At 48.8% G+C, this 16,492-nt stretch overlaps 1 protein-coding gene across 2 annotated transcripts in view; it reads right to left on the bottom strand.

Moving 5' to 3' along the window:
- The window catches only part of KCTD7 (potassium channel tetramerization domain containing 7), a 54,050-nt gene extending 38,211 nt beyond the window's left edge, over window positions 1–15,839 (bottom strand). The window contains exon 1 of one of the 2 annotated variants that reach the window (XM_063957156.1): window positions 15,390–15,839. In XM_063957156.1, coding sequence (XP_063813226.1) covers window positions 15,390–15,539 — 150 coding nt within the window. In that variant the 5' untranslated portion in view covers window positions 15,540–15,839. Of the gene's footprint in view, window positions 1–6,253; window positions 6,363–15,389 lie in introns of those variants that run through there. The other variant, XM_063957157.1, reaches the window with a different exon arrangement.
- Between the last annotated feature and the right edge of the window lie 653 nt (window positions 15,840–16,492).

Below are 16,492 nucleotides of genomic sequence, written 5' to 3'. Positions count from 1 at the left end.
CCGTCACTGCCCCCCTGTCGCCGGGTCGCCCGTTTCCGCCGTCGGGCAGCTCGGCCGCGGATCGCGCAGTGTGTAGGGCCCTTATATCACAATTTTTGTTTTCTGGTGTCCAAGTCATAAATACTTAGTTGATAGAAATAGAAAATATACATCAGAAACAAATTGACTACAGTAACCTGTTCCTTTTGGAATTAATAAAAACTCTGCGTGATGCACAGGACTCAGACAGTCACACAGAGTTTTTATACATTCCAGAAGGAATACTTTACTATAGTGATTTTTTTTCCTTTAATTTATATTTTATACCAACAAAGTATTCAAGACTTGGACACCAAAAATATTTGTGGTATTGGGACCCTACTCCTAGCTTAGGACACTGTAACCACCCATTTTGTGTCATCTCTTCTAGTCATGACCTATTCTACCCAGGGAAATTCTATGTAGTGCACTCAAGATGGCTGCCTCACTTGGTACCTTGCGTAGGTGGAATATATATCCCGTGGAAGTTGTACCCAAAATATCTGCACCAACCCTGCATTTATGCTTATTGTTCTTATTGACAGTGGTTAAAGTTGACAGGTACAAAAAGTCAGCATGACCATGGTCAACTTAAAAATGGTCGACACCTTTTTTTTATCCAAATCGTGTATATTTCATCTTCTGTGCCCACCATCAGTACAAACGTGTACCCCTGCGGCCTTGCTTCACTCGCCACAAATTACTATTCCCAGTAGATGTCCATGTGGATAGTAAATCAAGCAAATGGTGGGAAAACATGTGAAAAACCATTGTGTTAACCATTGTCATGTCAATCTTTTGAACCTGTCGACGTGTACCTGTCGACCTTAATCAGGGTCACCCTTACATATGTCGACCTTCTGTACCTGGTGACCTTACATTTGTCGACCTTTTGTACTAGTCGATCTTTCATCTGTCGACCTTCTGTACCTGTTGACCTATTGCATGATGATGATATGGTGTCGACCTACTAATCTATAATCCGGATACCACTTGAATGTATGTAAATGTCCCGTGCGTCACACAGAGAATCACCCATAAGAAGTAATGAAACACCTACTGAAAGTTATTAAGATACTAGAGTTCATCATGAAGCTCCAAGTCTTGTATACTTATATGCTTCATATGGACACGGAACTCCTGAGTGACATTTTATATAATGAACAGCAGTGGGTATCCTAAAAATAACAAACAGATAATCTGTTGAACATACTGTACCAACCTCCTTCATTCTCTTCACTGCTTTCCTTTACTATCCTTTTACCTCTAATCTTCTGGATTATAACATTTTTGTTGATTTTCTTAAAATGTATAGTTAAAACGTAGCTTTAAAATCAAACAACTTTACAACATTGTATGCTTAAATCCTCAGGTTAACCTGCCCTAATAATAAAAACCATTTAACTAGTTTGCTGTGGAGTAAATACACTGGAGATCAATAGTGAAAGAGGAGGAAAAAGCCCAATGTGTTTTTTTTATGCACTGAAAATTTACATTGAATATAACATTTAAATTGAAAAGCTAGCAGTTCAATTAACATTACAGGTTGAGTATCCCATATCCAAATATTCCGAAATACGGAATATTCCGAAATACGGACTTTTTTGAGTGAGGGTGAGATAGTGAAACCTTTGTTTTTTGATGACTCAATGTACACAAACTTTGTTTAATACACAAAGTTATTAAAAATATTTTTTTAAATGACCTTCAGGCTATGTGTATAAAGGTGTGTACACACGGTAAGATATTTTCTTCCGATTCTGACTATATAGTCAGAATCGGAAGAAAATATAGTGCAGATCGCAAGGTGACAGTCACCTTGCGATCCCGATCCGATGCCGATGCGCGGCCCCGCGCGGTCGGCATCGGAAGAAAAAATAGGCTGTGCAGGCAAGTCAATCCTGACTATCTCTATAGAAGAGATAGTCAGGATTGAAATCGCACATAGCCAGCATCGCAAGCACAGTTATTATGTGCTTGCGATACTGGCTAAGTGCCGACCCGGCCCCCTGTCGCACGGTGAGAATCGGATAAGTCCGAATCTCACCGTGTGTATGCACCTTAAGGTGTATATGAAACATAAATGAATTGTGTGAATGTAGACACACTTTGTTTAATGTACAAAGTTATAAAAAAAATTGGCTAAAATGACCTTCAGGCTGTGTGTATAAGGTGTATATGAAACATAAATGCATTCTGTGCTTAGATATAGGTCCCATCACCATGATATCTCATTATGGTATGCAATTATTCCAAAATACGGAAAAATCCCATATCCAAAATACCTCTGGTCCCAAGCATTTTGGATAAGGGAGACTCAACCTGTATATCCTCATGGGCTTGTTGTCAAGACAATATTAAATATGGAATGGAAAGAGTCACCTACTCAGTTGTATTGTCCCTAGTAAAAACCTAAATGTTGGTTACTACAGAGTACTCCAAAGGATGCAAACAGAAATGAGAGGAAACTGCTGCCTTGGGGCTGCTCGCTAGCTGCACGCTGGTCTGAAGTTGGATAGCTCCGGACACTATGGGGTATATGCAATTGTGGTCGAATTCCCGAAATTGTCGAATTTCGGGTCATTTTCGACCAAAAAAAAAAATTCCCCTATGCAATCCAGTGCTTTCCGACCAAAAAACGGACTTTCAAAATTCGACTTTTTGAAATTCGAATTTTTGCAAATTCGACTTTTCTGCAATGATACAAGTGCTGCAATTCGACCAAAGCATATTCAATTCAAGTTTTGAAATTCGACAGCAGTGCTTTTAGACAGCAAATTCGTCATTTTCAATCCGCCACACTTTGGAGGGTGAAAACAAATAAAAAAATTTTAAACATGTTTTTTTTGGTGTTTTTTTTGGGGGGGAATAGCAGATCTATTTATATTAGAAGGGATTAGGTACTTTTTTTTTTTTTTTGGGAGGCACAAATATTATTTATATATTTTTTAAAATATTTTTTTTTTTTTTTTATGCTGGAAGGGTAAAATCATAAAAAAAAATGGCGTGGGGTCCCCCCTCCAAAGCATAACCAGCCTCGGGCTCATTGAGCTGGTCCTGGTTCTAAAAATGCGGGGAAAAAATTGACAGGGGATCCCCCGTATTTTTAAAACCAGCACCGGGCTCTGCGCCTGGTGCTGGTGCCAAAAATACGGGGGACAAAAAGAGTAGGGGTCCCCCGTATTTTTAACACCAGCATCGGGCTCCACTAGCTGGACAGATAATGCCACAGCCGGGGGTCACTTTTATGTCGTGCCCTGCGGCCGTGGCATCAAATATCCAACTAGTCACCCCTGGCCGGGGTACCCTGGGGGAGTGGGGACCCCTTCAATCAAGGGGTCCCCCCCCCCCAGCCACCCAAGGGCCAGGGGTGAAGCCCGAGGCTGTCCCCCCCCATCCAATGGGCTGCGGATGGGGGGGCTGATAGCCTTTGTGATAATAAAAAGATATTGTTTTTTCCAATAGTACTACAAGTCCCAGCAAGCCTCCCCCGCAAGCTGGTACTTGGAGAACCACAAGTACCAGCATGCGGGAGAAAAACGGGCCCGCTGGTACCTGTAGTACTACTGGGAAAAAAATACCCAAATAAAAACAGGACACACACACCGTCGACAGTAAAACTTTATTTCATACGTCGACACACACATACTTACCTATGTTCACACGCCGACATCGGTCCTCTTCTCCATGTAGAATCCACGGATACCTGTAAAGAAAAGTTCAAAATACTCACCTCAACCATGGTCCAGAGATAAATCCACGGACTTGGCAAAATAAGAAAACGCAAATACCCGCACCAAAAACGGACTGAAAGGGGTCCCATGCTGACACATGGGACACCTTTCCACGAATGAGACCTGTCAGTGACAGCTGTCACTGACAGGTCTCTAAGCCAATCAGGAAGCGCAACTTCGTTGCGCTCACCTGATTGGCTGAGCGCTGTCTGCACTGTGACAGCGCATCGCACAGCTCCCTCCATTATATTCAATGGTGGGAACTTAGCGGCTAGCGGTGAGGTCACCCGCCGGTCAGCGGCTGACCGGCGGGTGACCCCACCGCTACCCGCAAAGTTCCCACCATTGAAAGTAATGGAGCGGCTTTGCGATGCGCTGTCACAGTACAGACAGCGGACAGCCAATCAGGTGAGCGCCACGGAAGTAGCGCTTCCTGATTGGCTGAAGGGACGTCAGTGACAGGAGTCACGTGATGTCCCGGCATTCGGGAGAAAGGGGTCTGATGTGAAAACATTGGACCCCTTTCTAGTCCGGTATGGATCGGTGTTCGGTTTGTTTTTTTGCCAAGAACGTGGATTTACCTCTGGACGTGGATGTACCTCTGGACGCTGGAAGGTGAGTATAATTTTTTCACAGGTACCCTCGGATCGTCGGCGACCGTGGCAGTCGGCGTGTCAACATAGGTAAGTATGTGTGTGTCGGCAGTATGTAATAAAGTTGTACAAGTCACGGTGTCTGTGTCCTGTTTTTATTTGGGTATTTTTTTTCCAGTAGTACTACAGGTACCAGCGGGCCCGTTTTTCTCCCGCATGCTGGTACTTGTGGTTCTCCAAGTACCAGCTTGCGGGGGAGGCTTGCTGGGACTTGTAGTACTATTGGAAAAAACAATATCTTTTTATTATCACAAAGGCTATCAGCCCCCCCATCCGCAGCCCATTGGATGGGGGGGGACAGCCTCGGGCTTCACCCCTGGCCCTTGGGTGGCTGGGGGGGGGACCCCTTGATTGAAGGGGTCCCCACTCCCCCAGGGTACCCCGGCCAGGGGTGACTAGTTGGATATTTGATGCCACGGCCGCAGGGCACGGCATAAAAGTGACCCCCGGCTGTGGCATTATCTGTCCAGCTAGTGGAGCCCGATGCTCGTGTTAAAAATACGGGGGACCCCTACTCTTTTTGTCCCCCGTATTTTTGGCACCAGCATCAGGCGCAGAGCCCGGTGCTGGTTTTAAAAATACGGGGGATCCCTGGCCAATTTTTCCCCTGCATTTTTAGAACCAGGACCAGCTCAAAGAGCCCGAGGCTGGTTATGCTTTGGAGGGGGGACCCCACGCCATTTTTTTTCTGGGTTTTTCACGTTTTTTTCCCGTTTTTTAAAATCGCGGCAAAATCCGCCAAATCGGCCGATTTTCGCCCGCGATTCTGGCGAATCCGTTTTTCATTGAATATGGTGAATCCCGGCAGGCACCTGCCGGGATTCACCTGGCGAATTTGGTCGAATTAAAAAACGGCGATAATTGCCGCGAATTCGACCGCAATTGCATATACCCCTATACCTGTGGGAACAGACCAGACGACTCAACCCACAGCCAACTGAATTTTCCCCTTAGCATGCTTCGTACTCATACTACCTTTGCACCCTTTCCTTCAGGTACATGTTCATTGGTGCGAGAACCAGTAGCAGGTGTGTGTGGTACCTGTTCAGTACTACTCTGCTATTTAGAAGTGAAAGGAAGATACCTCCCAACTTTCCAGGATTTGTCTGTGGGTGGTACAGCACCCTCAAATCGGCACATTTCGTTTTATACTAGCATTTCACAAACATGTTAATTCTATAGACTTTCGTTCTTTTTAAGGCTTTAAAATGTTCTGTTTGCTACGTACAGTACAGTGGGCCTGATTCATTACCAATTGCAAATGTGAGATTGCACACAGTGAGCGATTATTGGCAGACTGCACATGCATTCCACGTACGTATAGGGCAAAATGCGACTGCCTTGTGCATGCAGCCTAATTGTAAAAAGTACTCATTTTGATTGACAGGAAGTTATGGTTCGTGGGTGGTAACATGGCGTTTGTGGGGAGTGGTTGCGAAAACACAGGTGTGTTATGGCCATTTTCGGGGGGTGTATCTGACGTCATCTGCGAACGCTGCGTTCAAAAACATGGTGTCTGTTGCGATAGCATTCTAATTAATTTGAGTATGCTGGTGTCAGCCGCAAATGTCTATGGTGCTCATTTTTGGTGGCATGTATTGCGATTCTGCTAATGCATACGCAGATTTGACAATGCATCAGTGGGCATCTTTTATCCTTTCTGGGCGGCTCGTCACATGCCAATTTTAGCAATAGCAGATTTGTGACATTGCTATCTCAGTCTCAGTAGCGATCCATAATGAATCAGTACCCGTGTACGGAAAAGCTTGTTGAATTTGAAGGTACAGTTACAAATGTATTACTGACATTTACAGGACAATAACTACATTGTTGCATTTCTAATGTCACCTTCAGCATTTTCCATTTTAAATGTAGTATCTCTTCATCCGGTGAAGACCGATACCTAGCAGCGCATCTTTCATCAGGCAGGAAGGTGTCCTGGAATTGTGGCTCTACGAAAGAGGTTATCAGCTAAAAGCCAGGAATATTGTTCCAGGCTGTTTTCATTGGAATGAATTCCACAGGCTGAGTTTCCAGGACATCCTGAGCATATGTGTGGGAGAGGGGTGGGAGATGTGTGGTGGGTGATAAATAGTTAGTAGAATGAGAGACACTAAGCAGAGAAATATATTACAATTCCTATACAGTATATTTATACATATTCCATTAAAATGACAATATTGATCTATTGCCATTTATAGCGTTAAAAATAACTGCAGAATATCTTGATTATATATATATTAAATAGGATTTCACTGAGCAGCTTTCATCCTTGCTTTCTGCAAAGATCACATTACATTGTTACACTTCTACAGAGACTCACTGATACAATCAGTAGAAAGTTTCCATTGAAACCTCATGCCTACTAACACTAGGCACTGTAAGCAGGTTATATGAGCAGACGGGTGGTATTCAGTATGCTGGCTGCTGGGATCCCGGCACTCAGTATACTGGCGCCAGAATCCCGACACCCGGCATACCGACAACTGTTCTCCCTCTTGAGGGTCCACGACACCCATGGAGGGAGAATAAATAGCGTGTAGCGCGCCACCATGCCCGCAAGGGACTCATTTGCACTCGCCCAGCTGTCGGTATGCCAGTGGTCAGGATCCCAGCCACCGGCATACCATACTACACCCAAGCAGACAAATAAACCTTGATTGTTCTTACACGCATACCATACATAGTAAGCCATTATCAGCACAGTTAAACTTCTCCTCTTAGCCCTGCCCTTAATTACATCTGCTCCATACACTATGAAATCTGTTTTCTTCAGAAGTCACATCATTAATTGAATGGCCCACCTGATTACAATAAAGGGATTGTAATTGTTTTCAAATGTAATACCTCTTTAGCCAACCATTCACCAATCAGAGTATTAGACGGTGTTTTTAGACTGATTGGTGGATGACAGGAGGTACCCACCAATCAGATTGCAGGAAGCTGTAAGAGCGCGGAGAGACAACGAGGAACTACAGGAGGGGTAAGTAATTTGATTGAGTCTCACGGAGCGATCGCTGCTTAAAATCTAAGCAATCTGACTAGATTGCTTAGATTTTAAGTCTGATCGCTCCATGTGTAGCCCCTACAGCGATAGCGATGCGCAGCCCCGCGCATCGCTATCGCTGGTGCTAGATTGGCCTGCCGTGCAGGCCAATCTAGCGGGTCGCTCATTTCACCCGCTGGGTGAAATGAGCAGCCCCCCCGTCTCACCCCGCACGTTCAGCACAGATCGCACTGTGCTGAGCGGCGGGAGAGAGGTTCGCTCAGCACACATCTCTCCCGCATCGGCCAGTGAGTACTGGCCTTTAAGGGGGGTACACACAAAGAGATCCGTGCTTAAATTCTAAGCAATCTGACTAGATTGCTTAAAAATTAAGCACGGATCTCTCCGTGTGTATGCCCATAGTGATAGCGATGCGCGGCCCTGCGCGGCGTTATTGCTGACTCTAGATTTGGCATGCATTTATTAGATCGCTTACTTCACAGCTGTGTGAAGTGAGCACTACCCCCTCGCTCAGCACACATCACACTGTGTGCTGAGCGGGGGTAGAGATGTGTGCTGAGCGGGGGGAGAGATGTGTGCTGAGCGGGGGTAGAGATGTGTGCTGAGCAGGGGGGAGAGATGTGTGCTGAGCAGGGGGGAGAGATGTGTGCTGAGCGGGGGGAGAGATGTGTGCTGAGCGGGGGTAGAGATGTGTGCTGAGCGGGGGGAGAGATGTGTGCTGAGCGGGGGTAGAGATGTGTGCTGAGCAGGGGGGAGAGATGTGTGCTGAGCGGGGAAAGAGATGTGTGCTGAGCGGGGGAGAGATGTGTGCTGAGCGGGGGGAGAGATGTGTGCTGAGCGGGGGAGAGATGTGTGCTGAGCGGGGGGGGGGAGATGTGTGCTGAGCGGGGGAGGAGAGGTGTGTGCTGAGCGGGGGGAGAGATGTGTGCTGAGCGGGGGGAGAGATGTGTGCTGAGCGGGGGGAGAGATGTGTGCTGAGCGGGGGGAGAGATGTGTGCTGAGCGGGGGGAGAGATGTGTGCTGAGCGGGGGTAGAGATGTGTGCTGAGCGGGGGGAGAGATGTGTGCTGAGCGGGGGGAGAGATGTGTGCTGAGCGGGGGGAGAGATGTGTGCTGAGCGGGGGGGAGAGATGTGTGCTGAGCGGGGGGAGAGATGTGTGCTGAGCGGGGGGAGAGATGTGTGCTGAGCGGGGGGAGAGATGTGTGCTGGGCGGGGGGAGGGATGTGTGCTGAGCGGGGGGAGAGATGTGTGCTGAGCGGGGGGAGAGATGTGTGCTGAGCGGGGGGAGAGATGTGTGCTGAGAGGGGGAGAGACGTGTGCTGAGCAGAGGGAGAGACGTGTGCTGAGTGGGGGGAGAGATGTGTGCTGAGCGGGGGGAGAGATGTGTGCTGAGCGGGGGGAGAGATGTGTGCTGAGCGGGGGGAGAGATGTGTGCTGAGCGGGGGGGGAGAGATGTGTGCTGAGCGGGGGGAGAGATGTGTGCTGAGCGGGGGGAGAGATGTGTGCTGAGCGGGGGGAGAGATGTGTGCTGAGCAGGGGGAGAGATGTGTGCTGAGCGGGGGGAGAGATGTGTGCTGAGCAGGGAGAGAGATGTGTGCTGAGCGGGGGGAGAGATGTGTGCTGAGTGGGGGGGGGGAGATGTGTGCTGAGCGGGGGGAGAGATGTGTGCTGAGCGGGGGGGGGGAGATGTGTGCTGAGCGGGGGAAGAGATGTGTGCTGAGCGGGGGAAGAGATGTGTGCTGAGCGGGGGGAGAGTTGTGTGCTGAGCAGGGGGAGAGTTGTGTGCTGAGCAGGGGGAGAGATGTGTGCTGAGCAGGGGGAGAGATGTGTGCTGAGCGGGGGGAGAGATGTGTGCTGAGCAGGGGTAGAGATGTGTGCTGAGCGGGGGGAGAGATGTGTGCTGAGCGGGGGGAGAGATGTGTGCAGAGCGGGGGGAGAGATGTGTGCTGAGCGGGGGGAGAGATGTGTGCTGAGCGGGGGTAGAGATGTGTGCTGAGCGGGGGGAGAGATGTGTGCTGAGTGGGGGGGGGAGATGTGTGCTGAGCGGGGGGAGAGATGTGTGCTGAGCGGGGGTAGAGATGTGTGCTGAGCGGGGGTAGAGATGTGTGCTGAGTGGGGGGGGGAGATGTGTGCTGAGCGGGGGGAGAGATGTGTGCTGAGCAGGGGGAGAGATGTGTGCTGAGCGGGGGGAGAGATGTGTGCTGAGTGGGGGGGGGGGGAGATGTGTGCTGAGCGGGGGGAGAGATGTGTGCTGAGCGGGGGGAGAGATGTGTGCTGAGCAGGGGGAGAGATGTGTGCTGAGCGGGGGGAGAGATGTGTGCTGAGCGGGGGGAGAGATGTGTGCTGAGCAGGGGGAGAGATGTGTGCTGAGCGGGGGGAGAGATGTGTGCTGAGCAGGGAGAGAGATGTGTGCTGAGCGGGGGGAGAGATGTGTGCTGAGTGGGGGGGGGGGATGTGTGCTGAGCGGGGGGAGAGATGTGTGCTGAGCGGGGGGGGGGGAGATGTGTGCTGAGCGGGGGAAGAGATGTGTGCTGAGCGGGGGAAGAGATGTGTGCTGAGCGGGGGGAGAGTTGTGTGCTGAGCAGGGGGAGAGTTGTGTGCTGAGCAGGGGGAGAGATGTGTGCTGAGCAGGGGAAGAGATGTGTGCTGAGCGGGGGAAGAGATGTGTGCTGAGCGGGGGGAGAGATGTGTGCTGAGCAGGGGGAGAGATGTGTGCTGAGCGGGGGGAGAGATGTGTGCTGAGCAGGGGTAGAGATGTGTGCTGAGCGGGGGGAGAGATGTGTGCTGAGCGGGGGGAGAGATGTGTGCAGAGCGGGGGGAGAGATGTGTGCTGAGCGGGGGGAGAGATGTGTGCTGAGCGGGGGTAGAGATGTGTGCTGAGCGGGGGGAGAGATGTGTGCTGAGTGGGGGGGGGAGATGTGTGCTGAGCGGGGGGAGAGATGTGTGCTGAGCGGGGGTAGAGATGTGTGCTGAGCGGGGGGAGAGATGTGTGCTGAGCGGGGGGAGAGATGTGTGCTGAGCGGGGGGAGAGATGTGTGCTGAGCGGGGGTAGAGATGTGTGCTGAGCGGGGGGAGAGATGTGTGCTGAGTGGGGGGAGATGTGTGCTGAGCGGGGGGAGAGATGTGTGCTGAGCGGGGGGAGAGATGTGTGCTGAGCGGGGGTAGAGATGTGTGCTGAGCGGGGGGAGAGATATGTGCTGAGTGGGGGGGGGGAGATGTGTGCTGAGCGGGGGGAGAGATGTGTGCTGAGCGGGGGTAGAGATGTGTGCTGAGCGGGGGGAGAGATGTGTGCTGAGCGGGGGGAGAGATGTGTGCTGAGCGGGGGGAGAGATGTGTGCTGAGCGGGGGTAGAGATGTGTGCTGAGCGGGGGGGGAGAGATGTGTGCTGAGCGGGGGGGGAGATGTGTGCTGAGCGGGGGGAGAGATGTGTGCTGAGCGGGGGTAGAGATGTGTGCTGAGCGGGGGGAGAGATGTGTGCTGAGCGGGGGGAGAGATGTGTGCTGAGCGGGGGGAGAGATGTGTGCTGAGCGGGGGTAGAGATGTGTGTGCTGAGCGGGGGGGGAGAGATGTGTGCTGAGCGGGGGGGGAGAGATGTGTGCTGAGCGGGGGGGGAGAGATGTGTGCTGAGCGGGGGTAGAGATGTGTGCTGAGCGGGGGGAGAGATGTGTGCTGAGCGGGGGGAGAGATGTGTGCTGAGCGGGGGGAGAGATGTGTGCTGATCGGGGGGAGAGATCCCTTAGCACACATCTCTCCCTGTGAGCACGGGGCTTAAGGTCTGATTTTTAAAAGCTTTTAACTCCTTCTTGCACATATTTAGGATAAGGATGTAAAAGTACATTTTGTTTAATAATCCCCTCATCCACTCTAATTAATATTTTTGCCTTGCTTTGATTTAGAAGGGGAGGTTATTTTCCAGTTTTTTTTTTATTTACCTTAGGAGAATGTTACATTTTAACATGTTATCTGGTTTCACTTTCAGTTCTTCTTAAGCACGCAAAGGGGATCCGGTCTGAAGATCGACAGTGTCTAGGTCGACAATGTTTAGGTCGACAGTCACTAGGTCGACGTTGATGGTAGGTCGACAGGGTTTCTAGGTCGACAGGTCTAAAGGTCGACATGAGTTTTTCACATTTTTTTTATTTTTTTGAATTTTTTCATACTTAACGATCCACGTGGACTACGATTGGAACGGTAAAGTGTGCCGAGCGAAGCGAAGGCACCATGCCCGAAGCATGGCGAGCGAAGCGAGCCATGCGAGAGGACGCGGTGCACTAATTTGGGATCCCGGTCACTTTACGAAGAAAACGACACCAAAAAAAAAAAAATCCTCATGTCGACCTTTAGACCTGTCGGCCTAGCACATGTCGACCTAGAAACCCTGTCGACCTTCCATCCATGTCGATCTAGTGACTGTCGACCTATAGTGGTCGACCTAAACATTGTCGACCTAGACACTGTCGATTTGATGAACCACACCCCACGCAAAGTGGGGTAATTTGTTTTTAGCACTTTAACTGCTCGATCTATATCATACTTACCTACATTTCTTTTCTCCTCTCCGGGTGATACCTGGAGAGGAGTAGCAGGTGGGCGGCAACGGGGGCGGGACTGAGCCAATGGCATCATTAGGCTCCGCCCATTGCACGAGACAATACCGCAATTGGTCAGTATTTGCATAGGGGCAGAGCTTCAATGACACGATTTGCATATGATTGCGACGTTAAACCACGCCCCCTCCACCAGGCCCCAATTTTGCCCTATTTAGCTACCCATTCTGCCCACTTCCCTCAGAAGTGGGCAGAATGCGAGAGGGGTGCCCACTCTTCCGGGGCTGTGGAAACCGGGTGTCTCCCACAGAATCCGGGAGAGTAGGTAAGTATCAAGGTGCATTTCACCCTATGAGGTTTTTTTTTTGTTGGTTTTTTTGTTTCTTTGCCATCTAACTTAACTGCTCATATATACTTCACCCATTTTGCCCTACTGAGAAAACTTTTTTCATGGAAATGTTTTTTCCTGCAGGCCATGAATTATCAGATATGATCTTTGGGGAAATTGTATCACTGAAAGACGTAACTGAAGGCAAAAGCAAAGCTTACAGTGTTGAATTGGAATCTTTTACATTCATAGGGGAACATTTACTAAGCAGTGATAAAAGTGGAGAAGTGAGCCAGTGGAGAAGTTGCCCATGACAACCAATCAGCTGCTCTGTATATTTTTTAAGTATGCAAATTATGAATGTTACGTCAATGCTGAGTGATTGCCATGGGCAACTTCTCCACTGGCTCACTTCTCCACTGTTATCACTGCTTAATACATGTCTCCCATAATACCATACTGTATATACTGTATTTTACATTTAAATTGGCCAGATCTGGGGTATGACTTTTAACAGGTTTGGGGATAATTCTAACATGGGCTATGATTAGGGTCTGCTTTGGCAGATGGGGCTGGTAAGCGTTGTCCTGGTTTGTAGATCTTTGTGATAACCATTGCTTTTTGGTGGTGGTACTTAGGAGTACGAATTATCCACACCTTTTTTTTCTTTTATTGGTCTAATTTTTTATTCTTTTAATTAGTTCCAGAAACAGGAAGACATCGGTAAAATAATTCCAGAAATTAATAAATTAACCATCTGAACACTTGGGAATTTGACTTAATAGATTGGGATATATATGAAAATGATGTGAGCAAGACATATTTGTATGCATAACTAGAACACAAGCAGTACAGAGTTTTTCCTATTCATTTCAATAGCCAGTGTGTGGAAACAACAGTGAAATTAAATTAATAAACTATCGAAAGTAATGAGAGAAGTTCCATAGATAATTAAAAAAGGACAGAGTAGCCCACATACTCCTAAAGCCTTCAATGAGTCCCAGCCCTAGACAGCCTGGACTAGTTTTGATTAAAACCAGAGAACTAGAATTTGGGGTTCCCCGGCTAGAATGGAAACCAGCCTCAGATTAGAAGAGAAACCTATAAATAGACATGAACGCCACTCATGAACAGGAACAATACAGCACAATGCTGTTGTAACAGCTTTTGGTAAGTACATATTAATACACTCCCATAAAGACAAATGTATTTTTTACATTGCTGATATGGCACTACTGTAACACATAAATGTTGAGAGGGGAGCGCATACTGTACTGCTCTGCCTCTCCATCTATTACTGCCTAGCCCAGCACTCCTTTCTTTACAGATGGAGATGCGCTGATTTCAGTGTGACCTCTGTCCCTGACTAAATCACTACTGTGCAGCTTGTCAACCAGTCTTCTCCATTCTCTATAGCAATAGCAGAGGACATGCCCCTGGGTGTCTCCTACACTGAGACTGTGGGGTCTGAGTAAGTTACCTGCTCGTTGCCAGGGGTTTCATGCTCTGGGTTCCATGCTCGTTGCCAGGGGTTTCATGCTCTAGGTTCCATGCTCATTGCAAGGGGAACCATGCTCTGGGTGTCATGCTCGTAGCCAAGGGTGTAATGCTCATTGGAGCCTGCACTGCTATTACCTGCTCCCCCTCCTCCCGCCCATAGTACACCGCTTGCTGGGTGGAGTTTCCCGAAATGACGTTGCGTCGGGATGTCGCAACGCAACAGTGTCATTTTGCGAAACTCCACCCACTAAGCGGAGTACTATGGGCAGGAGGAGGTAATAGCAACCAGCAGGTGTCGCGGCAGTCAACCAATGCGATCGTACAGCTCACCCGCCGGTAGAAACGGCGCTCCCTCCACCATCCCATCCTCTGTCCAGCCTCCATTCTCTGTCTGACCTCTATCCCACTTTATTCCCGGAGACATGACACTGTTTCAATTACTATGTATGTTCACACGTGTGTATGATTAGTTTGTGGGGAAGACTTTAGGGCCCCCCCTGTTGTAAATGCCCCAGGCCCCCCAAAGCCTTAATCCGGCTCTGGATCAAGTACCAGCCAACCAGCTCCTGTCATTTTTTCAAACCTAGCCTGTGACATGGCAGTTAGGAGCTCACTGGCTGGTACTTTATCTCCATCCACTTTAATTCTCTCCAAGGCTTAGTACATAGACCCCTGTGGAGACAGTGCCAATACCACGGTGTCACCACTGCTGAATGGCCACTGCCACTAGTAACAGTGGATACAGGTGTGTGCTACACCAAGCCGCACATCACCTGCGTTAACCCCATACTATATGTTACTACTGGATCTGTTCTCTCTGCGTTGTGTATTTCCTGCATCTGGATGTTTTTTGGACGCATTTTCCTGTAAGTATATCCCCTATAAAATGATAGGCACTGATTGGTTGGTACTTTTGGGTCTATTCATGAAGCACTGAAAAGAGTGAAGAGAGCCAGTGGAGAAGTTGCCCAAGGCAACCAAACAGCTTTTAAGTAACATTTATCAAGTGCCATGGGCAACCTCTCCACTGGCTCTCTTCATGAATAGACCTCTCTCTCTCTCGCTCTCTCTCTCTCCCCCCGGTTTATCACTCTCCAAGCATAGATAAATCTCCCATGTTTGTATGAAATGGCGAGTTCACATAAAAAACAGTAATCGTACTTTTAAATATAGTACAAAAAATGTCCACTCCATCAACAATGTTTAGTAGGTTGACACACACCATGCTAATAAATGTATGTGTAGTCCCCTGTACAATACATACTGTATGTGCTAACTGTGTAAACAATAGTGCATTACACCGATAACCATAGGGTAACAAGTGGCAGTGTGGCACATCATCATCACTCTGTGTACAGTGCCCTTCAGGAGTCAGCGGTTAGATGATGGGCAGATCGAGGGGCCAATCCCTGTATGTGGGCACAGTGTACAACCAATGAGTGCAGCAGCAGTAGGAGGGGAGGAGGCTGCAGTGGTGAGGGAGACTTGGAATTTGGCTTTCTTCTCCCCATGCCTGCTACAGTACCTACCGGACCAGTTTGGTAGCACACACATAGACACTGGGCACATCACACCCGCTGCGCAGCAGCAGCAGGGACCTACCTGCGGCGGGTGCAGATTGCAGTGCAGGGAGAAGGCGGCGCTGCCCGGAGTGGGCGTGGAAGGCTCAATCAGCTCATCTTCAGCATCAGAGCTCGACATGGCATCATTCGCGTTCCCTGTGTCTTCCAGCAGCCCCGACACTACCACCATACCGCTGCTGCCTGTCTCTGCCAGTCGGGGGCTCACTAGTCACAGATGGGGAGGGTCGTGCAGTGCCCCGGGCACAGCTACCAAACACACATGGTGCGTGCGCTGTGCTGCTGCTGGGAATGAGTGCAGGAAGAGGACGGACTTGTATGGCGGAGTGTCAGGATAAATAATTGCTATATATATATACACACACTTTGGTTGCAGGCAGGTTACTTCTTTGTGCTGATATTATCTAATTGCCTCTGGCATATGATCACCCCCAGAGGTTCCCAGCCAGTACTCTGACATCACATGGGTGGGATCTCAGTCTCCCCTGCAAATCACGTGGTGTCTCTTACTTATCTGCCATTGTCACTGTGTCTGGCCACTGTCACTGCAGCCATCTCATTCTCTGCTCTTCTTTTCCTAACATCATTACAGAATCTAGAAGTGTTGCACCGATGCTCTGTTCCCCAAATGTGCACCTACTGTATTACATCCAGTATTACATCCATTTCTGGGTAATGGATTTGTTTCTCATCCCCTTTGCTCATTTGTGTTATATACAATGTAAGGTATTAGGCTTCATGCTTGGATGAAGTTAGGTCTTGCTGTAGTGCAGACTCCAGATTCTGGAAGTGGGCTAATGGCAGGACTTTGTGAGCATAATGACAGAAGGGCTAACCTCTGTAAAATCACATGGAAACAGGACATTTTGCATGATTTAAATATAGCTGCTATTTAAGAAATGGCTAACGCGGGGATATCATATACAGTGCATCCGGAAAGTATTCACAGCGCTTCACTTTTTCCACATTTTGTTATGTTATAGCAGTGGTTCCCAAACTGTGTGCCGTGGCACCCTGGGGTGCCTCGGGACACTTGCAGGGGTGCCTTGGATTGGTGGTCCAGGACCAACCAAAATTATTTCTGGTCAATGCAATAGGCAAAACCAGTGCTGGTGGCTGCCGATC

This window comes from Pseudophryne corroboree, chromosome 2, assembly GCF_028390025.1.
Source record: "Pseudophryne corroboree isolate aPseCor3 chromosome 2, aPseCor3.hap2, whole genome shotgun sequence".
NCBI lineage: Eukaryota > Metazoa > Chordata > Amphibia > Anura > Myobatrachidae > Pseudophryne > Pseudophryne corroboree.
Note: the sequence above shows the minus strand (reverse complement) of the source record. Positions and strands in the feature narration are given on the sequence as shown.